The sequence below is a fragment of the Periplaneta americana genome, chromosome 13 (genome assembly GCF_040183065.1).
Source record: "Periplaneta americana isolate PAMFEO1 chromosome 13, P.americana_PAMFEO1_priV1, whole genome shotgun sequence".
NCBI lineage: Eukaryota > Metazoa > Arthropoda > Insecta > Blattodea > Blattidae > Periplaneta > Periplaneta americana.
In genome coordinates, this window is record NC_091129.1 from 160,962,558 (window position 1) to 160,985,357 (window position 22,800).

At 38.3% G+C, this 22,800-nt stretch overlaps 1 protein-coding gene and 1 long non-coding RNA gene across 2 annotated transcripts in view; one reads left to right on the forward strand and one right to left on the reverse strand.

Moving 5' to 3' along the window:
- The window catches only part of Wdr24 (WD repeat domain 24), a 33,188-nt gene extending 20,263 nt beyond the window's left edge, over positions 1-12,925 (forward strand). The window contains exons 8-9 of the mRNA XM_069844540.1: positions 833-1,107; positions 3,222-12,925. Of these exons, the coding sequence (XP_069700641.1) occupies positions 833-1,107; positions 3,222-3,515 (569 nt within the window). The 3' untranslated portion in view covers positions 3,516-12,925. The remainder of the gene's footprint in view (positions 1-832; positions 1,108-3,221) is intronic.
- On the reverse strand, positions 966-21,125 carry LOC138712596 (uncharacterized). The gene is made up of 3 exons (XR_011335754.1): positions 20,502-21,125; positions 19,145-19,293; positions 966-1,086 (listed from the first exon to the last, which is right to left on the reverse strand). It is a non-coding gene; the product is annotated as an uncharacterized lncRNA (long non-coding RNA).
- Positions 21,126-22,800: the final 1,675 nt, after the last annotated feature.

Below are 22,800 nucleotides of genomic sequence, written 5' to 3' on the forward strand. Positions count from 1 at the left end.
GAATTTATTTTTGTTCATGTGAAAATAAATTTTGAATTGCGAAGCTATTCCTTTTATTGGAATTGCCGTAGTGTTAAGTGATAAAAAATTGCTGCAGTAGAGAAAGAGTATGGCTGATTATATAGATCATAGGGAGCATTACACACAATTTTGTTTTAGAGATTATATTATATTATATTATATTATATTATATTATCTCAAACCAAGAAATGGATTCGGAACACCTCAAAATCTGTGCTTCAGTGGCTGGCCATGATAATATCTTTGAAAAATATTGGAGTGCAAGAGGTCAAATGACTTTATTGTGAAATGCCTGGCATTAGAAAACAACAACATATTATATTATATTTATATTATAGTAATATTATATTATATTATTATACTATTATATTATATTATAATTATAACACTGATAATAGAAATTTAATAGAACAAGATGTTTTTGATTTCCATTTGCCTCCAGATATAGGCAACTGAAACCTTTGTGGAATTCTACTAAATATGTGATTTCTGTTGATTGTTGTAAGATTCTTTTATATGCCATTGTACTTTCTCCATTGAGGAAGCCATGTTTGGAACTTTTGTTTAAAGAATCACTCATCTTAACCATGGTTTTATTTTTTGGATGACAGGTTCTTGCATAATATTGATATTATAGGTTCTTCTTAATGCAGTTTTTTTTGTCATGTAGTAGTTAATTTAATTTATAAAGAACATTTAGATTTCTTATCATAAAGGAACCGTTTCCGAAATTAAATTTAAGTTACACAAAATCGAAAGTGACTTACATTCCGTGACAAAAATATCTATACTTGGTTTATTCATATTGCAGAGTCTCAGCCAGTGACAGTTGAAGATCAGCCATCTTCTCTTCTGAGTGTAACAACAGTACCTCGACTTGGCTTATGGGATCCAAGCCATATATTGGTGAAGATGCTGAAGCACCATGCAGCATTGGCAGACGTCCAGACTTCAGTATCAGTTTTGCTAGCTCTTGGTGACCGACGACGAATCCTTACAACATTGGATGAGGCAACTCAGGAGCATTGGCTGTTGGGTTATCTAGATATTCTGGCGAGGCATCGACTGTGGGAAGTGAGTACACAAGTAAGTAAAAAAGAATCATTACATTGCTGATTTTACATATTTATTTTTCGTCGTCATTATGATCATGGATCACCATTAGTTGAATGACTAGAACATTGGCTTTCCACACTGGAGACGGTGTTTGGAGCAGGTTTCAGAAAAAAATACTTCCCTCCCTCTTGTTAACACACACCACCACCATGGTGTCGTGTATAGTTCCTGGGGTAGCTCAGTCGGTAGTGTTTGCGTTCTAAGCAAAGGGTCCCGGGATCGATACCCGGCCCCAGAACAATTTTTCCTTGAAATTATTCAAACCTGCTTTACAGGGAGCTACTACCTGAAAGACAGATTTGTATAATGCATTCGTTACTGGAGGTACGTTAACAGAAAGCCACAATTTAAGTCACACAGTATTGTGTGCACTCATAGTTGAGTTCTGGCGTCTTGTCAGCTCATTTGAGTTGTGTGGACATAAAAGGAAAAATTGTGACGGTGTCGTGTATAGTTCCTGGGGTAGCTCAGTCGGTAGAGCGTTTGCACGCTAAGCGAAGTGTCCCGGGATCGATACCCGGCTCCGGAACAATTTTTCCTTGAAATTATTCAAACCTGCTTTACAGGGAGCTACTACCTGAAAGCCAGATTTGTATAATACATTCGTTACTGAAGGTACGTTAACAGAAAGCCACAATTTAAGTCACACAGTATTGTGTGCACTCATAGTTGAGTTCTGGCATCTTGTCAGCTCATTTGAGTTGTGTGGACATAAAAGGAAAAATTGTGATGGTGTCGTGTATAGTTCCTGGGGTAGCTCAGTCGGTAGAGCATTTGCACGGTAAGCGAAGGGTCCCGGGATCGATATCCGGCCCGGAACAATTTTCCTTTAAATTATTTAAACCTGCTTTACAGGGAGCTACTACCTGAAAGCCAGATTTGTATAATGCATTCGTTACTGGAGGTACGTTAACAGAAAGCCACAAATCAAGTCACACAGTATTGTGTGCACTCATAGTTGAGTTCTGGCATCTTGTCAGCTCATTTGAATTGTGTGGACATAAAAGGAAAAATTGTGGTGGTGTCGTGTATAGTTCCTGGGGTAGCTCAGTCGGTAGAGCGTTTGCGTGCTAAGCGAAGGGTCCTGGGATCGATACCTGGCTCCGGAGCAATTTTTCCTTGAAATTATTCAAACCTGCTTTACAGGGAGCTACTACCTGAAAGCCAGATTTGTATAATGCATTCGTTACTGGAGGTACGTTAACAGAAAGCCACAAATTAAGTCACACAGTATTGTGTGCACTCACAGTTGAGTTTTGGCGTCTTGTCAGCTCATTTGAGTTGTGTGGACATAAAAGGAAAAATTGTGGTGGTGTCGTGTATAGTTCCTGGGGTAGCTCAGTCGGTAGAGCATTTGCACGGTAAGCGAAGGGTCCCGGGATCGATATCCGGCCCGGAACAATTTTTCCTTGAAATTATTTAAACCTGCTTTACAGGGAGCTACTACCTGGAAGCCAGATTTGTATCATGCATTCGTTACTGGAGGTACGTTAACAGAAAGCCACAATTTAAGTCACACAGTATTGTGTGCACTCATAGTTGAGTTCTGGCATCTTGTCAGCTCATTTGAGTTGTGTGGACATAAAAGGAAAAATTGTGATGGTGTCGTGTATAGTTCCTGGGGTAGCTCACTCGGTAGAGCGTTTGCGCGCTAAGCGAAGGGTCCTGGGATCGATACCTGGCTCCGGAACAATTTTTCCTTGAAATTATTCAAACCTGCTTTACAGGGAGCTACTACCTGAAAGCCAGATTTGTATAATACATTCGTTACTGGAGGTACGTTAACAGAAAGCCACAAATTAAGTCACACAGTATTGTGTGCACTCACAGTTGAGTTTTGGCGTCTTGTCAGCTCATTTGAGTTGTGTGGACATAAAAGGAAAAATTGTGGTGGTGTCGTGTATAGTTCCTGGGATAGCTCAGTCAGTAGAGGTTTGTGCGCTAAGCGAAGGGTCCTGGGATCGATACCCGGCTCCAGAGCAATTTTTCCTTGAAAGTAATAGCATTGTTCAGTTTGTTATTGTGTGGAAGAGAAGTTACTACTGGTAGACCTTCTTAACAGTTTGTTTGTACCTTGATACTAGGTGATTCAGCTAGCATGGATACCAACTGTGATGCAGTTAAACCAGCAGTCTACAACAGTACATACAAGTTGTGGGCGGTGTAGCAAACTTCTCCAAAGAACTGGCTGGCTCTGTGATCGCTGTCACTGCTCAGAGTGTGCCGTGTGTAGTGTGTGCCATCAAGTAGTGCGGGGATTGTATGCCTGGTGTCAAGGTTGTTCCCATGGTGGCCATCTTGCACACATGCAAGAGTGGTGGGAAGCCAACAACAAACAGTGTCCTACAGGCTGTGGACACATATGTGAATACAGCTAACCATAATTCTGTGAATCTATGGATTGTATGTAGTGTACTCATACGTAAACCAGTGATTTAACTAACTAAGATGGGAAATCTCTACTTGTCTTGTGAGACATTACAAGGATTGTCCATAAAAGATTGGTTTTTTCTCTCTTAAATCTGTTTTCAGTTGAATTTGCTATAATGTGCCAGAGAATATGTTGTACTGCTCAATGAAAGGCTGGGTCCTAATACAATGATGGAGAATTGGTGAATAGATGATAAGAAAAATGGGAATACCCTGAAAAAAATGATCCAATACTATCTTTATGTATCACAAATTCCAGTTGGACTCATCATGATTTGAACCTAGGTCTCTGGCGTGAACAGCTGACACTAGCCATTCGGCTAACAAGCAAATATTCTCGTGGGGGCAGATAAAAAAGTTTTTTTTTTTCTTCCACCATGTTCATAATGTCAAAACAAGTGCTTATACAAATTTTGGCCACTTGAGCACAGTTACGAGGGTCATCTGGGAAGTAAGTTTTCCTGGAGCCATTCACAGAAAGAAAACACAATTTCACGGAAAGATTTATTGGAATAGATACGGCAATTGTTGAGCTATTTTTCAACATATTCCCCACCAAAATTGAGACATTTGTCATATTGTGGGATCGACAGAGAGGTGCAGACGGCTGTCACACGCTGGTTCTGATCCCAAGCGGCAGACTTGTATGACATAGGGATACAAAAGTTGATCCCACGGTATGACAAATGTCTCAGTTCCGATGGGGGATAGGTTAAAAGTAGCTCAATAATTGCTGTATCAGTTATAATAATCTTGCCATGAAATTGTGTTTTCATTCTGTTAAAGTCTCCAGGAAATCTTACTTCCTGAGTGACCCCTGTAATTGCATTCGAGTGGCCAAAATTTGTATAATCACTTGTTTTGACATTATTAACATGGTGAAAGAAAAAAATTAAATTTTTTATCTGCCCCCATGAGAATGTTTGCTTGTTAGCATAATGCCAAGAAATTACAGTCCATCAAGATCAAGAAAGAAACCTTATATAAATAATGCAGTTTGTATCACTCTGCATTCAAGTAGAGTTGGGTCAATTCGCTCACGGTTCTTCTTTATTATAATAAAGAACCGTAAGAATCGATTCGTGGTATCAACAAATCGTCGTTCAAAAGAATAGTAACAAATTGACATGGTATCGTAACCCACGATTCTATTTCCTTGTATGATGTAACCTGTCAACGGACATTTCCGAACTGTGCCGAATACTCCCGAGCGAGAGTGAAATCAAAATACTGCATTTGTTAAGTATGGAAAATAATGAACACAAACCTGAAATTTGCATAGTTAAATAGAGATGTAATGCAAAAAATGTACTTCGTAATAAGGTTCAGTTGATAAATTATAATTTAGAAACATTATCTTGGGTAATTTTGTAGACTGATGGAGGTCATGCTGAATGGTTCCAGCCAATGAGAAAGAAACAATCCAATGTCTCGCCTCTTATGCCATCTATGCGAGAGATATAGAACGTTTTTGATCTACGCGTGGTTTACAAAGGAAAGTGTCCTGTAACTCGTTTGTTGACGAATCGTTGAATCGCAGAGTAGGAAGAATCGTGAACTCGTTGACTATTCAAAAGAATAGTTGGAATCGCAGACTGAGAAGAATCGTGAACAAATCGTTAGAATTGATTCGTAATGTATGATTAAATCGTTGGAATCGACTTCTGAAAAAGAATCGTGTTGCCCAACTCTACATTCAAGGAGTATTGTCTGTTCATGGCATCTATCGACACAGCAATTTCCCCTCAGCACATGTTCTATCACAGGGTGATAGAGAAATGCTATGTTCTTTTTTTCAAAATACGAGGGTCACTACAAAAGTAATCCACAACATTTTTTTAAATTTATTTTTCATTCTACACCTGTGCAATTTATAGAGGGCATAGATACATTCTTCCTGCTTGTATTCAAATTTAATTTAATTCAATGATTAATAGGGTGATGAATAATCGGAATCCTACTGTATCTGTTTCTCGTATGCCAGCCTCCTTGATCGTTCCCTCTCCGATGTGTAGTCAAGGTGGGGAGGGGAAACGGGAGTGATGGGACAAGATGGCTGTAGCTTGTGGGGGGTGATGACAGGAAACTATGGTGAAGTTTAAGGAAAGACCATTGTAGAATAGCATTAGTTTATTTCAGAGATAACAAAGAAAGTATAATAGTGTCTTCCTTCTAATTCTGTGGTAGGGGAAACGGGAGAGGCGTGATAGCAACTGATGAAATTCGTTCTGAGGCTTCGATGCGGGGAGAGTTACGATGGATGATAGCAAGGTAAGAGTGGAGTGAGAGGGAAGTAGGGGTAACGGGAGTGCCTGGGGAAAATCGGCTTGTTTAGTTGTGCGGAGGGGGGGCAGCAGGATAATGAGAGAGATGGAATTGGGTAGAAGGTTAGTTCTCTAGTTCGAAGGATCAACACAGCGTGCTATGCGACTTACAGACTTCAGGAGCGGGGAAAGGTGACCTCTATCATCGATGGATCAAACAGAGCGATCTCGCAACTTACCGACTCTAGAAGGGGGGCTGAGGAGATGGTTGTGTTTTATCGAACAAGCTGGGAGTCGAATTGAGGAAGGTGAGAGATAAGGATGATCAGGGGAGAGAAGTGGGTGGGTTGGAGGTGGTGATGAGACTTGTAGAGAGACGATAATAAAATAAGTTTAGAATACGTAAGAAGTGAGGAAGATTCGGATGGTGTAGGAAAGAATACAGGAGACAGTGGAGCAGCTTGGCTCTCTGTTCCCAGAGTGGTGGCAGTGTGTAGACACATCCGAACAAAAGTACCTTTCTGCGCCATAGTGAGAAGGTGTGCACTGGACGAGGAGAGCACGGCTGCATCTCCTCGTCGAAGGCAGTAACTGACTGGATGTCGAAAAATCGAAAAATCGAAAGGGGATAATTGGGAGGAAAAATTTTAAGGTACGCAAAACACGTCCTTGCAAGGGGTTGGGGGCTGTAAGAAACTAAATATGTGAGCTCCAAGCCTGTTGGCCACTAGTCTCACTCCAGGTTACACTGCTCCACTGAAGGAGCTATAGAAAATTTTGAAGGGGAAAACCGAAAATGGACGTAACCTCTTAGGTACCACATACGCGAGGGGGACTGAGATTTGATCAAGTGATCACGGGACGGGGCGAGGAGGAGATGGCTGGTGTTTGCCGTTAGGATGGCAGGTGTTATCTTGCACATTGAAAGGGGCTTAACAATTTTGCAGTGCAAGTGGAGTCGTGAAGACTCTGTCATCTGTTGTTCGATGACAAGGCGAGTGAAGGCCGTCAGAAGAAGCGCCGTTAAATCTAAATCTGCAATTTGAGAGGTTCCTTGTCCTTCCAAATTGCGACTAATTGAGTGACCTCGTACATTTAATAGACAATTTATAGGTTCTGAACTAGGGCATACGTCCTTTACAAGAAAAGGGGAATATATATGGGGAAGGGCATATAGGTCCGTGGCCCATTTCTTATAGGGCTCATCCCAACATTTGTCTTACGCCTTAAGAAAACCACGGAATACCTTAGGCAGGATGAGTTGTCTCATATAAGAGACTAGCCAATTTGCCTATTATGTAGGAGGTGATTGTTGTCATGAGCCTTGTTGAATCGTCTCAATTTAGAGACCAGCCATTTGGCTTTATGGTGACTCAATTACGAAGAGAGGGGAGAGATGTAATTATTAATTAATTTAGAGTAATTAGGGGGATTCATGGGGATATGAGTGCAGGTCCGTGGCCCATTTCTTTTAGGGCTCATCCCGACATTTGTCTTAGCGCCTTAGGAAAACCACGGAACAACCTTAGGCAGGATGAGACTGGATGTTGAAAATTCGTCGCCTTATATAGGCCCTCTCTGACGTCACACCCAAGCTTGGGGAATTTCCACTGCCAGCAAGGCGCGCGATATTCGCTTTCTCCCTCACAAGGAGAAAAGAGAGTCTACCTGCTTTCTGAGAGAGAGAAGAAACAGCGACTGGTGTCTGTGCGGGTAGGTTTGAATCATTTCAAGTAGGATGCACGGGCATCGAAAATTGATATGCACAACATGTTAACAAGTGATGACTTATAAATTATGTAATCTTACGATAAATATATTTGAAATTAAAGTATAATGATTTAACATAGATTTTTATTATTTTATAAAATTATTTATTTCAAAACAGAAAATAATCAGTAAAATATAAAGTATGATAATGGACTACATTCTTTTATTCAGAGAGGTGTACTGTCATATAGGCCAATCATGAGACATCACAACACCTGCATTTGTTGACATCAGGTTTCACTCTTGAGTTGGATGGACAGTAGTTGCAATTCCATATTTTTCAATCATTTTAAATCATCAGAAGCTCGAAACCTGTCCCACAAATGCATTATCATCAATGTGTGTGCTAGGAAGAAAATCTTTCATAAAAATTAAATGAGTAGGAGATGAAAAATTAGGATTCTTCAATTCCATGTGTATGTCTCATTTTGAGGTACTACATTTAGAAAAATATTTTGATCAGCAAATATGCACTTCGAATTATATAAGACAAAAGGACAGATTTTCCATATTATTGAAAGAGAATTACACTCAACAAGCCAGATTTTTTTATATGTAAATGAGACTGATTTCCGTGACATGCAAGCAAATCCTTTACTTTACTGCATAACTAGAAGTTCCTTTATCAAATCAAATCATGTTTTTTTTTTCTCTGAGAACTTGCGAAATATCAGATGGATATTCATGTTCAATTTGTATTCTTAATAAGAATGACAACATGACAAGAGCATCTATCAACTATCTATAGTCATAATTTTTTCAATGAAATGAATGTACGAAAAGATAATGTTACATGGTTAAAATTTAAAATAAACATATTTTTTATTGCAAATCATCAGACCAATAACATTGGCAGACCACAAGGATCCTGAATTATAGAAAATAGAAATTTCTGAGTGTTAGAAGAATAGTAATAGAAGAACCCAGAAAGCGATGGTCTTAGACCCTACGATTTGCTTTGAACGAGACACAAATCAAGCACTGCAGATTAATGATGACAAGCGAGCTAAATATGTACCTTGTCTTCCTACCTCAGTGAAAAATACGGCATTTCGCTTTACAACTGGGATGTTGCAGGCTTACTATTTGGAGCGAGGGGTTGTTTACCAAAATTTACACGTAATATCCTTAAATCCTTTAAAATTCCCTTTTATGAGGTTCAGAAGATTGTAATGGAAATTCTGAAGGCCTCTCTTCAAATTTTACACTATCATCTATATATTAACACGTAAATTTTTGTTTTAATGTACAAATCTAATCCATATTTTGCCCGTTTCATTTCCCTTTATCTTTTATGTTTGTTAATTCCGGATCCTAGTGGTCAGCCTCACTTGAGGACAGATGATTTTAAATCTTATTGAATTTTGAAAAATTATAGTGAACTTCTATTAAAACTGGACATTTTGAATCATGCCCATAAAACATTAATCAGATACACTACATATTATTATAATAATAATACATAAATATATAACAAATCAAATGTATATCAAATTTAAGTATTAGAATTTAAAATAAAGACATTAATTAAAAATGCACAAGAAATCTTCGATGAAGCCTATAATAATTTTTTTCATTGTTTGGTGTAGAATACCAAAAGTTTTTAATAAGCCCCATGTAAATTTCGATATACTACCCGTACTGCCAAAAAGTAGTTTCAAGACTGACCATTTTTTAAGAGGTACAGTTTAGAAAAAAATTTTGTCGTGCAGATACTTTATAAATCCCAGAAAGGAGGCAGTGCACATGATTAGAGGACGAGCGACCTGGTTCACAAGAGAAGAACTAATTGAGGTAATAAAATTCGTTGTATGTCTGATCATGCGCAAGAATCTGTGTGACAAAACTTTTTTCTAAGACTGTACATTGTAACGGATACTCAAGTCAGGAATATATGATTCATAAATAGGTACTTTTTTTTTTTAAGTCAACTTCCTTTGCCTGGTCAATTGTTGTTTCAAAACGAACTGTAGGATCGAAAACTATGGCTTTGCTTTTCTTCGGATGAATGGCTATAATATCAGCTCTTTGAATAGATTGTGTTAATTTAATACCAGACTAAATATTTATGATTTTACAATATTTTATTTTAATTTAATTAATGACTTCATCTGTGCAAGTTTTGCAAGAAACTAATGTTACAACTCTGCAATGCTTGGGAAAAGTGACACAAGTCAGTTTCCACAAAACTTTTTTGATAATTTATTGACAACTTACGGAAGATCTGCTCGCTTGGAAAAAAATACATAAGTATTCCTCCCATTACAATAATCCATACAAAAAAAAAAATCAAATCGACATAAACCAGTGTAACCCTAACATTTTTTTGTTGAACTCCTGTAAAGAGTTCTTGTATATTACTGCCTAAAAATGTTATTTTGTACTATGTGAACTTCACTTTGGGACTTGTATTTTTCCTGTTTAATTTATCCCTATTTTTATGCAGTAATGTTTGGGTGCTTTCAATATAATATAGTCCATAGTAAGCTCTGTGATAAACAGGTTGATATGATGTACTGCTCTAACATACCAGTTAAAATCGTATTTCTGGGAGAAAAAAAAAAGTGATACTGGTAAAGTACAGTATATTATAAGAACTTAGATTGGTACAGTATATGCAAGAAAAGTTATTTAACCAATAAAAATATTAATGGAAGAATTATCACGCAAATTTGTGTGGCACTTTGTAGACTGCAGTTTGGTTAAGTGTCTTGAGGCCTTGTAAGAATTTTGTTTGTAAGAACAAGCTACAGCAATTTTTTTAATTGTACATTATTTGTTAGTATTTAACTAATCTCTTAGACACTAGACGTGGTGATGACATTTAAAATTGAGGAAGGAAAGAGGAGCACTGCAAACAGGTTCCAAGTCTAAAGCTGTGGTTTGTTTACAGCGATCATCGCCGGGTGCACATCGCTGGCGATTGTCGCCTGGAGTTGCTACCAGTTAAAATGAATGCGCACGGTTTCTTTACAGTGATGATCGCCAACGTAGATTGTTGGACACGACGCAGATCGCTGGGAGTTGCTTCTGAAGCAAATTTAGGATGCATATCGCCGCATACATGTTCGATATTTAGAGAAGGCCATGTAGAAATATTGAATCAAGTTATGGCAGCAAAACAAATGAGAATTGACAGCGATGTATGCTAATAAAGAAACCACTTCCTGACGATCATCGCCGGCAATGATCGCCGTAAACAAACCGTAGCTTTAGGGCCCCTTCAGACAAGGCCACTTAGCAGTGCCACTAGTGACGCTGTGAACATGCATTAGTGGCGCTGCTTAATATGCTAAAATTTTGTAGAGAATTTTTCAGTCTTCCAGTGAACATGGAAATAGAAGAAGATGTACTTTTGGAAACTTTGTTCATACGGAGAAAGAATATACGTAAAAATAGAAGAAAAGTCTGGGCCCATCGATTGGTTTTGGAAAGACAAAATTGAGGACTATTTAATACTTTGATGGTTTACATCAGGACGATAATTTTTTTTTCGTATTTTCGCATGTTTAAGAAATCATTTCAGGAGCTTCTAGCAGGAATTACCAATGAAATTACAAAAAAAGACACCATGGCACAATAGGCTGTGTACCAGAGTGCTGCATTGGAGTTAAATCGCTCGCTTGAACTCGGTCGAATGTCGCACGCTTGAGTGAGATAAGATCAGTCGTGATATGCTCGTAATAAATAGAAGCACAGTACAAGGTCATCTCACCGACATGTCTTATCTTGTATGGAAGGCGACAGATAAGATACACATATGTTTTGCTCACACGGTAAAAATAAGGCTTTATTTTCTGCGTTTATGACAAACGTCTAATGGAACGTACCAAAACAGTAACATGAAGTTATAAATAAAATAGAATGAAAAACTTCGATATACAGTTATTATTCCTAATTAATAATTATTCAGTATTTGATTTACCACAATAATGTGATAGGTCCATACATATGTTCCACCTATATACTGCGCCAATGTAGGAACGTTTTACAAAATATTATTATATAGCAGTAAATTAATAACAATATTAGTACAGAGATAACGTCACAGAAAATATAATAAAACGAATAATCATGCTGCACAACTGTTACAGACGCAAAGATTGATACACTAATTATTAGAGATTATTATTATTATTATTATTACTAGAAAACTTGATACAGTTCTTGCATTATCATGATTGTGTTCTCCGTTTATAATAATTACATTTACATCCAATAACATCTATCAGATGTGGCAAAAACAAAATCACTCCTGTGGGGGGGGGGGGGGGGGACATTTACCTACAACATCTATATTACATTTTAAAGCAGTTTTGTAGTTGTACTATGGGGAGGTTAGTTAAACACTGCAAAGTTTTGAAATGATAAACATCAATGATGTTACAGTTCATCACTGTAACAAGAACGAATGTCTAACGCTCGGCTTATACCGTTCGAGGATTTATCGCTCTGCGACAATTTTACCCATCAAGTATGTGCGCTACCTATCTGATTATGCTATGAACTACTTGGCGCTCGAGCGAAAACGTCCGATGCAGACCTCTGCTGTGTACTGTCGTGATGGTGTAAGGAATTGGTGACCCAACAGTTGTCCGTTAGCAGTGCCACAGATGTGCCACTGAAATAGTGGCCTGGCTATGGCACTATCTGAAACTTACAATTTAATTCTATATATCGCGACAGGAATAACCACTTTTAGTAGCTGCCACCAGCGGCAAAGCCATTCACTCAGAGCGTCTGCAGCGCCACTATTCTATGGTTGAAGGCCTCCATTTATACTTATCCATTATTCGCAAGTGGCATTGCTTCTAAAAGTTGCCTCGTCTGAAGGAGCTCTAAAGAGAAACTAACTGGGTTGTACATGGAGAAGATGTTATTAAAACCACATACAAAGTGAAGAGATGTGCAAGTTATTTTTTAGAAACTTACTATTTTGTTATGGTTTATTGCTGAATTAATTTATACATGTATGAAAGTAACTAGAAGTCCAAATAAATAATGATAGTCTTTGCAGTAAGTCGTGCTGTTCAAAGTGCTCCTTCCTTTCTGATTTTTTAATGAAGTTTATTATCTTGTAACTTTAGAAAGAAATGTTGTATTTGCTTTTTTTGAACAGGCATCTTAAATAATTTAAATATTTATGTTATTAATGATAAGACTGATTGAAACTAAGTAGTACTGGTAATTGTTAATACTGTCATTACACTCTATTTGAATATCATACTCATGTAAAGCATGCACCTCTTATAAAAAGTGAAGTTATAAGTCAGTTATTGTGTACCTACTATTGTATTATTAAAATTTCAATTTTTGAAGATAAATATGGAAAAAAGTCATCTCATTTTTATCATATACTAGGCAAACTTAGGGATGTATTTACACACACACACCACACACAGAGGCGTGTACACACATACAGAAAAATATATACACAGGGTGGGTCAAAAGTCGCTTTCCCCAATATTTGTTCTTAAGTTTCATACTTGTACACATATGTAGATGTCATAACTTGAATAAACGAATAGCTGGTGTAATAAGTGGTGGGTTGGCAACCATGTTCGTGCGTCAACTGTTTTTCCGATGTCATGTCTTGAAAACAGCCCTCGTTTTGCCGAAATGCAATTAATATGGCACCAGAATGAAGCACCACCTCATTTTGGTGTAGGAGTGAGGGACTTAATATGGCAACAGAATGAAGCACCACCTCATTTTGATGTAGGAGCGAGGGACTTAATATGGCAACAGAATGAAGCACCACCTCATTTTGGTGTAGGAGTGAGGGACTTAATATGGCAACAGAATGAAGCACCACCTCATTTTGATGTAGGTGTGAGGGATTTAATATGGCAACAGAATGAAGCACCACCTCATTTTGGTGTAGGAGTGAGGGACTTAATAGGCAACAGAATGGAGCACCACCTCATTTTGGTGTAGGAGTGAGGGACTTAATATGGCAACAGAATGAAGCACCACCTCATTTTGGTGTAGGAGTGAGGGACTTAATATAGCAACAGAATGAAGCACCACCTTATTTTGGTGTAGGAGTGAGGGACTTAATATAGCAAAAGAATGAAGCACCACCTCATTTTGGTGTAGGAGTGAGGGACTTAATATGGCAACAGAATGGAGCACCACCTCATTTTGGTGTAGGAGTGAGGGACTTAATATGGCAACAGAATGAAGCACCACCTCATTTTGGTGTAGGAGTGAGGGACTTAATACGGCAACAGAATGGAGCACCACCTTATTTTGGTGTAGGAGTGAGGGACTTAATATGGCAACAGAATGAAGCACCACCTCATTTTGGTGTAGGAGTGAGGGACTTAATATGGCAACAGAATGGAGCACCACCTTATTTTGGTGTAGGAGTGAGGGACTTAATATGGCAACAGAATGAAGCACCACCTCATTTTGGTGTAGGAGTGAGGGACTTAATATGGCAACAGAATGAAGCACCACCTCATTTTGATGTAGGTATGAGGAACTTAATATGGCAACAGAATGAAGCACCACCTCATTTTGGTGTAGGAGTGAGGGACTTAATATGGCAACAGAATGGAGCACCACCTCATTTTGGTGTAGGAGTGAGGGACTTAATATGGCAACAGAATGAAGCACCACCTCATTTTGGTGTATGAGTGAGGGACTTCTTGAACCAGCAATTCCATGAATGGATTTGCCATCGTGGCACAACAGAATGGCCACCCAGATCATGCGAACTGACGCCATGTGATTTTTTGCTGTGAGGTGTCCTGAAAAATGTTTCTGCTAAGAAATCGCAGGATCTGCATCAGTTGCGACAGATGATCGAACAGTCATTCATGAAAATCGTGAATTATGTTCTGCCATCTGTAAATCAGTGTCTAAACGTGTGAATTGTATATCGAGAAACGGACCTTCATTTTGGACAAAATCTGTAAAGGAATGTGTAGTGAATTAAATGTAAGGAAGTGTTTGGGGGAGAATAACTTTTAACCAACCCTGTATATATACCGGGCATTTATTTCAAAACTTCCCAATCTAAACAACTATTTATTTCAATTTAATTTAATTTAAACAAAAAAGACGTCAATCTAGATTCTGAGAGGCAAGTTTAAAATCAGTATTCATTTCATTTTAGGTTTCATCCCTTCTACCGTACTCCTTTGAAATTTCAAATGCCATCCCTAAATTATAATACTTAAATTTGAAAGATTATTCCAATTGTTTATAGCCTATATCTCATTCATTTGTTCTCACTTCTTTTGTTTTCTATTGTTTCCTGGCAATATGACGGGGGAGGAGGAGGAGGAGGGGAGAGGAAGAGAGAGAGGGGGGAAGGAGGGGAGAGGAAGAGAGAGAGGGGGGAAGGAGGGAGAGTGAGTGAGTGTGTGTGTGTGTGTGTGTGTGTGTGTGTGTGTGTGTGTGTGTGTGTGTGTGTGTGTGTGTGTGTGTGTGTGTCCAATGCCTACCCACTTCACTTGGAGATTCGGGTTCTGCATAATGTGGATATATGGCAGGACTGTGACCCATTTTAAAGTTGCACAGCATTTCGGCGGGCCAAAGCATATTGGTGCACAATCTAGTGATTGAAGTTGTGCACCACCACCACCACCACCACCTCTCCTAGTCCTGAGATAGAAATTTTACAAGGAAATCTTTGACCCCCCCAGGCCAGCTAGTCTGTAGGCAAACACGCTACTGCAGAGCTAACTCAGTGTTATTGCTGTGTATTAAACTAGACAGTAATCCAACGAATGCATTTCAACACAAATTAGTATGCCGTTTGCTGTTAAAAACCTTCGGTTTGCATTTGGGAGAAGAGAAGGTGGAAATTAAAACTTAGGACTACCCACTCTACTCCAGCTCTAAACATGGAGCAGACTATAAATATATATGTTGTTGTTGTTGTTTTCTAATGCCAGGCGTTTGACAATGAAGTCATTTGACCTCTTGCACTCCAATATTTTTCAAAGAAAAATGGCAAGTTGTAGCCGATTTAAGTGAACACCATATTTTAACGTTTTGGTGGCTACTTCATTCACACACAACCCCCAGAATGTCTGGAGGACCACACCTGCTGTTGGTCGATGGGTCCATTGGACCTAGCTGGGACATCTTGTTGATCACAAGCTTTCTCTCCTTAAGCCACTGGAGGACGATTTTAGTGCCATAGCAGGTCAGCACTAGGAACAGAAAAGTAGAAAGAGGAGGAAGGAAAGGAAAATGAACCCCTAGGCCTCGAATGCTCTAATGCCATCGGGGTCGAAGAAAGTAAGAGTTCAGTCAGAGGACTGGATAGGAAAGGGTAAAGAGGGAATTAGGTATTGGATAGAGGAAAATTATACCAAATTCAGTCATTAACTCATCAAGCTGACCAGTGCTAATTGATGAGTAGCCCCTCCCTTTAGTTCAGCTTGTAAAATTATGCTTACTAACAGCTGCACCACGGGAAGGTAGGGATGGGACATTGGGTATTTGTCCAGGTTGGTTCCTTAAAGCCTTCAATGGGAAGGATTAATGGCTCTCCCCCCTGTATCCGACAGTTACCCTTTTGCAGCCTATAAATATATATATATATATATACACATACACAGAGCGTTCGTCTATGAGTGAGGCCAGGAAAGCAGCATGCCGCTTTGTGCGCGCAGTTGTTGAGACACGCTCGACAATCAAGGACATCAAGGTCGACAAGTTATCAGTTGTGAGCCAGATGTTGCAGTATTTAACACGTACAGTGCAGTTTCTTGACACAGTTGCTTAAATATTCAGTGTTGTGTAAAATTTGTTAACAATGCAAAATGCAAAATTCACGCTTGAACAGAGAGTTTTTATGTATGATGTATATGTGAAAACAGAGTCATGTTGAGAGATGCGCAGGCAATTTGAAGTGAAATATCCGGGTGCTCCAATTCAGGGTAGAGAAACTGTTAGACGTCTTCTTTACAAATTATGGACAACAGGGTCGATAAATGCTACAATTCCTAAGCGAAAACGAAGAGTATTGACGAGAGAAAACATTGATGAAATCAGTGCATCATTTACACGCTCTCCTAATAAATCTCTTAGACGTGTTTCACAGGAAGTTAGTGTTTCAAAAACATCAGTCTTTACTGCTGCTAAAGTTTTAAAATTAAAACCCTACAGAGTATAGTATAGAAAGCGGAAGCTTACGGATAGACGATTCCCGCAAGCGACACCGCAGGCAGGCTGCTTTCCTGGCCCCACCCGTAGGCGAACGCTTTGTATATGTATATATATATATATATATATATATATATATATATATCATAGGACAAGGGAGGCTTTCAGCATTGCTATGCTTTCAGTGTAAAAAGTCTTAATCATAGACATTTTCTAGTTTCAAACAGAATGGTACCACTGTCACTCACAGCAAAGGACTGTGACCCACGGACTTACTTTTCAACTAGAATTCAGTATTTTGAAGGACGAGATTTAATATAATTATGTGCCTACAGTATTATTTCTTATTTTAATTGTTTGTATGACTTCAATGACCGCTAATCCCTTACATGGTTTTGTTTTATTGTAATTTCTTTAAAAAGGAACCCCCTTCGTCATATGTTTTGCTTATCTCTTTCTGTCGGGGTTAAATCTATGTTGCGTGGTTTGAAGGCTGTTTTCAAAATGTAAAATTTATAGATACAAGTTAACTGCACTCACCTATAAATAATTATTATATCATGAACTGCTACTGAATAAAACCATATTACACACACTTCTTTTTCATAAAGAGAATTGAATAAAATACTGTTTCAATGAGATTAAATTTATATTAAACTATTTTTACACAAATTCGTTACTATAACATGTGACTACTTACATTTCAAAATCCCATTCATTCTCTAAAAAGATGATGTCTGATCATGAGAGAAAATGTAAACTTAAATTACTGTATACTTTTTTAAAACCCTATACATTTAATAGTCTGAGAAAAGATTGGCCATTCCTAATGGCTTAAATATTTGGAGAGCTTTATCAAATTTATATCTAAACTTTTTTTTTCGTGTTATATATTTATTATAAGTAACTACAGCTGTATTACGAGAAAAAAATAGATTATTTTTCCACACGAGTTTGAACAGTTCAACATTATACCAGATCTAATAAACATTATGTATTTATTTTCAGATGTCAGCAGAAAAAAAAATATTGGGTAACATATTAAAGTAGATACTAATATATCCTAGAATGAAACTCAATCTAGTCAGTAAATAAGTCACATTATATCACTATGTAACACTGGTTTGTAGAATCATAAAAGGATTATGTAGAGTATGAACTTTTTTTATATAAATATGTAAGTTATGAAAGCTTTGTGGCGATATCTTTAGCTATGGTAGCAATGAAAAATATAAATTTATATTTAGCATAACATTGTCATAAAATACATGGGATGTTCCTTAGTTATGCAAGGCAGAACATACTGTATATTTTCTGTAATTCATGTCTTTTATCATCAGTACTTATATTGTTAAGCTTGTTTTGTAATTGCCTAATTATCAAAACTAATAATAAATCCTGAAGGGCAGTTAATTAATCTTTAAAAACGAACTATAATTTTAACTTTATATATTCTCTTCACATCCACAGCAGAGACAACTCATTTCCATTCATCAACTCTTTCAACAGCTGACAAACATTACCATAAGAAAGTAGGTAGATCTGGCTTCTATATCCCATGACTGTGATTTAACACCGATGGCCCATGCAAGAGAAAAGCTCACTATACCTGTTTTTAGTTGGAAGACTCGAGCTATTATTGAAATTATTTTTAAATATCAATTTCCTGTTTCAAGTTTAAAATACGTTCAAAATGTGTAAGTATGTTCAGTGTCCACCGCTGTGGAGTAACAGTCAGCACATCTGACAGTGAAATGAGCAGGCCTGGGTTCGAATCCTGGTTGGGATTTTTTCCGAGGTTTTCCCTCAACCAATTGAAACAGAATTGCTGGGTAACTTTCGGTGTTGGATTTTTTTTTTTTTTTTTTAATTTTATTGGATTATTTTACGACGCGGTATCAACATCTAGGTTATTTAGCATCTGAATAATATAAAGGTGATAATGCCGGTGAAATGAGTCCAGGGTCCAGCACCGAAAGTTACCCAGCATTTGCTCGTATTGGATTGAGGGAAAACCCCGGAAAAAAACCTCAATCAGGTAACTTGCCCCGACCGGGATTCGAACCCGGGCCACCTGGTTTCGCAGCCAGACGCGCTGACTGTTACTCCACAGGTGTGAACTCGGTGTTGGACCTCAGACTCATTTCGCCATCATTAATTCACATATCACTATCATCCATACAATAACCCAGCTTCACTTCACGGTGCAGTGTGCTGTACTTGTACAAGAGCATGGCAAAGAAAAAGTATTTTCAGTGCTCTTGAAAATGTACTGATTGTGAGGTGTAATTACTTGGCAGAATCAGGGGTGAAACTGCCAGGTTTCAGTCTAAATATGCCAGAAGTAACAAAGCCATATTATAATAACTTTCCTTACAGCGCCATAAAAAATTATTCTACTAGATTCTTAAACTTACCCCTGATTGAAGAAGAGTTTTAAATTCCTGAAATGTTTTCCGGTAATGTGATCTGAACAAATTTTATAGATCTTGTACTTCTTGAGAGATCCTTCCTTTTGTATAAAAAGTTTAGATTACTCCTGCAATTCAGCACCCAGAGATTATATCTGCAAATACAATGGTTTGTATTTAATTCAGCAGTTAACTTGACTTATATTAAATATGTCTACACGCTTTGTCAGTACAGAACACCCTAAATACGTGGTACAATCATTACGTGGTACAATCATTAAGTTCTAATACTGAGCGTATAGTGGCGTTGTGGTGCACTATAGTGCATAGGTGGCGCCATGGTATGATACCTTGTCAGTTAGTCTCTCGACCCAACAAGAGACAGTTGAGTGCATGCACTGTAAGCAGAACTACAGTCTTTGTTGTGACGGTGATTTGAATGCGCGCGTCGGAACTCGAGTATGTTGCAGTTTGAGCAACGGGCAAACGTCATGTTCTGTCAGAAATTAGGCGAAACTGCTATAACCGATCATAACTGGAGACGAAACATGGTGTTTCCTTTACGATCCGCAACTGAAGCGACAATCCGCCACCTGCAAAACGCCATTATTTCCACGACAGAAAAATCCGCAACAAGACAGGCCAAAAGGCAAGGTGATGCTTTAACAGTTTTTTTTATTCAAATGGAATTGTTCACATAGAATTCATCCCACAAGGTGCAACTGTAGACAAGATCCTCTACAAAGAGATTCTTGGCCGTTTAAGCAATTCAATTCGTCGTAAGCGTCCTGAGCTTTGGCATAGGAAGAATTGGCTGTTGCTACACGACAACGCCCCTGCACATCGCTCCATCCTTGTCCAAGAGGAACTTGCAAGGCAACAGGTCGCTGTTTTGTCAAACCCTCCGTACTCACCTGATCTCGCACCATGCGATTTTTTTTCTCTTTCCCCTCATGAAATCAATTCTATGAGGGCGTAATTTTTATGCGGCCGAAAAGGTCATGACTGCCACAAGAGAAGCCGTACGGCATCTTCCTGCCAACATCTTTCAGCGGTGCTTCCAGCAGCTACACCAACGTTGGCAGACATGCATAGCGGCCAACGGCGACTATATTGAGGGAGGATGTTGATCTGTATAAGTGTACGCCGTATCACGCGGCATCTTCTGAGACATCCAGATTCTTGTGGGTGCCTACCCTTCAGGCGTCAGTGTCAGAACTTAATGACTGTACCACGTATACATAAAGCATGCATGAAGTACAGTAATCTATAACTTTTCTTCATTATAATAAATCAACAACTCTGGAAGCAAATGCAATATTTACCAATTTTATCTAAATAATTGATTAAATGGCGATCTTACTCGTGTTAATTGTGTAAGCATGTGCGGATTACAGCTGTTTCGGTGCTTCCTCAGAGCCTACTAGATCTCGGCGTCATCTTGAACTTTCCTGCCTGTTGTGTGGGTGCGTTTCCTGTTAGCATGACTCGTGTTTCAGGTTAACATGCATATTGGTCATGCCATGACAGTCACTACATCTGACTGAAAAGTGCCAGCTCAGTATTTATGAACTATGGACTTCAATTTGCCAGCTATCGGTCCAGTCAGCATTTCTGTGAAAATCTCGAAATCGAATTTTTAAAGCATCACAATACTGCTTCTTTATGTTTCATACAGCAGCTGGGGGCCATTCCGAAGAGAGTAAAGGAACTATGAACCAAATCGAGGCTGTCGAAAAGTAGAGTGATGGAGGTAGGAGATAGAGCAGGAAGCAGTGATGAAGGAAGAGGGGAAAAATCAGTATGACTTAAGGAAATGGTGTGGAGGGACATGAATCGAGAGAAAAGAAAATTAAGACCTAAATTGAAGTTTTTTTTATTTCAGTAGGTTATTTTACGATGCTTTATCAACAGCTTAGGTTATTTAGCGTCTGAATGAGATGAAGGTGATAATGCCGGTGAAATGAGTCCGGGGTCCAGCACCAAAAGTTACCCAGAATTTGCTCATATTGGGTTGAGGGAAAACCCCGGAAAAAACCTCAACCAGGTAACTTGCCCCGACTGGGAATCGAACCCGGGCCACCTGGTTTCGCGGCCAGACGTGCTAACCGTTACTCCACAGGTGTGGACAACCTAAATTGAAGTAGAAATGTGAAAAAGTTAGCAGTGAGGTCTAAAACTGCAAATAGATAGTGATGTGAAGTGAGTGGAAATGTACCAAAGAGGAGGGGGGGTTACAGTTATAAATATAATATTTTGTGGTAGTTAATGGGAGAGAAGTAAGGTAGTGAAAAAATGATGTCGGACAAGAAAATTCAGAGTGGAAGAAATGTAATAATAAATTAGAACAATTTTTTTAATAATAATTTTATTTGAAATATATTTTTATTACCAGTAAATATTCACTTTTAATCTTTTCAGTTTGCATATTTCAGTATTACACTCTCTTTGAATGTAATGATTTAGTTGTATACAATTTTAATTATCGACTTTGGCTGTGCTGAATATAAAATCTTCTTCCTATTGCGTATTAAGCCTGCTGGCCTGTTACGGTCTCACTCCATCTTTTCAGCGGACAGCCCAAAAATCTTGTTCCTAAAGGGCGGTAACTTAGTGCTTGGTGTGGTATCCTTGTTCTAGGCATCCTAAGTATATGAGATTTACATTTCTGGCTATGATTTTGAATTTTCTCTAAAATTAGGTCAATATTTAATAAAGGTAAAAAGGTAAAGGTATCCTCGTAACATGCCGTGAAGGCACTTGGGGGGCATGGAGGTAGAGCCCCATGCTTTCCATGACCTCGGCACTAGAATGAGGTGGTGTGGTCGGCACCACGCTCTGACCGCCTTTAACCCCCGGGAAAGACCCGGTACTCAATTTTATAGGAGGCTGAGTGCACCTCGGGACCGTTCTGAAAGTTTGGCAACGAGAAAAAATCCTGTCACCACCTGGGATCGAACCCCGGACCTTCCAGTCCATAATATCCTAATTTTTATTCTTGTCTAATCTAGTATAGCCAGTGGTTCTTCTTAAAAACTTCATTTCATTGGCAGTGATTTGGTGTTCGCATGCAAGCGCACACATTTTATATATATATATATATATATATATATATATATATATATATATATATGTGTGTGTGTGTGTGTGTGTGTGTGAATGTAAAGTACCAGTAATTAACTTAAAAAATCTTGAACAACATGTAGTTAGTTCATAATGCTTATAAAATGCAATATAACTGTTTGATTTGGTCTATATTGATTAACTGGACATTATGTGCACATAAAAGAGTGTATAATACAATCATGAATTGTGACATGCTAAGGTCCATACAAAACACTTCACAATCAACATTCAAAATGTATAATTTCAACTTACATGGACTGAAGATGGCTGCATTATAATGGTATGCTGCACCAGGAGATATAAAGGCTTCATATCTACATAAAAGATTCAATGTTTGCTGAAGAAGATGAAACAGGAGCTGGAATCCATTGCAGACTTCAATTTCTTCATCTCGGTTGGACTTAGAACTTCGCATTTTGATAGAGAAATTCCAGCAATAGACATGGCTCAACTGCTATAGAGATTAAAATTTTCCAAAAGGAAGGAATATTCGTTGATTTTTCATCCGTCATCCACACAATATTAACATCAAACGA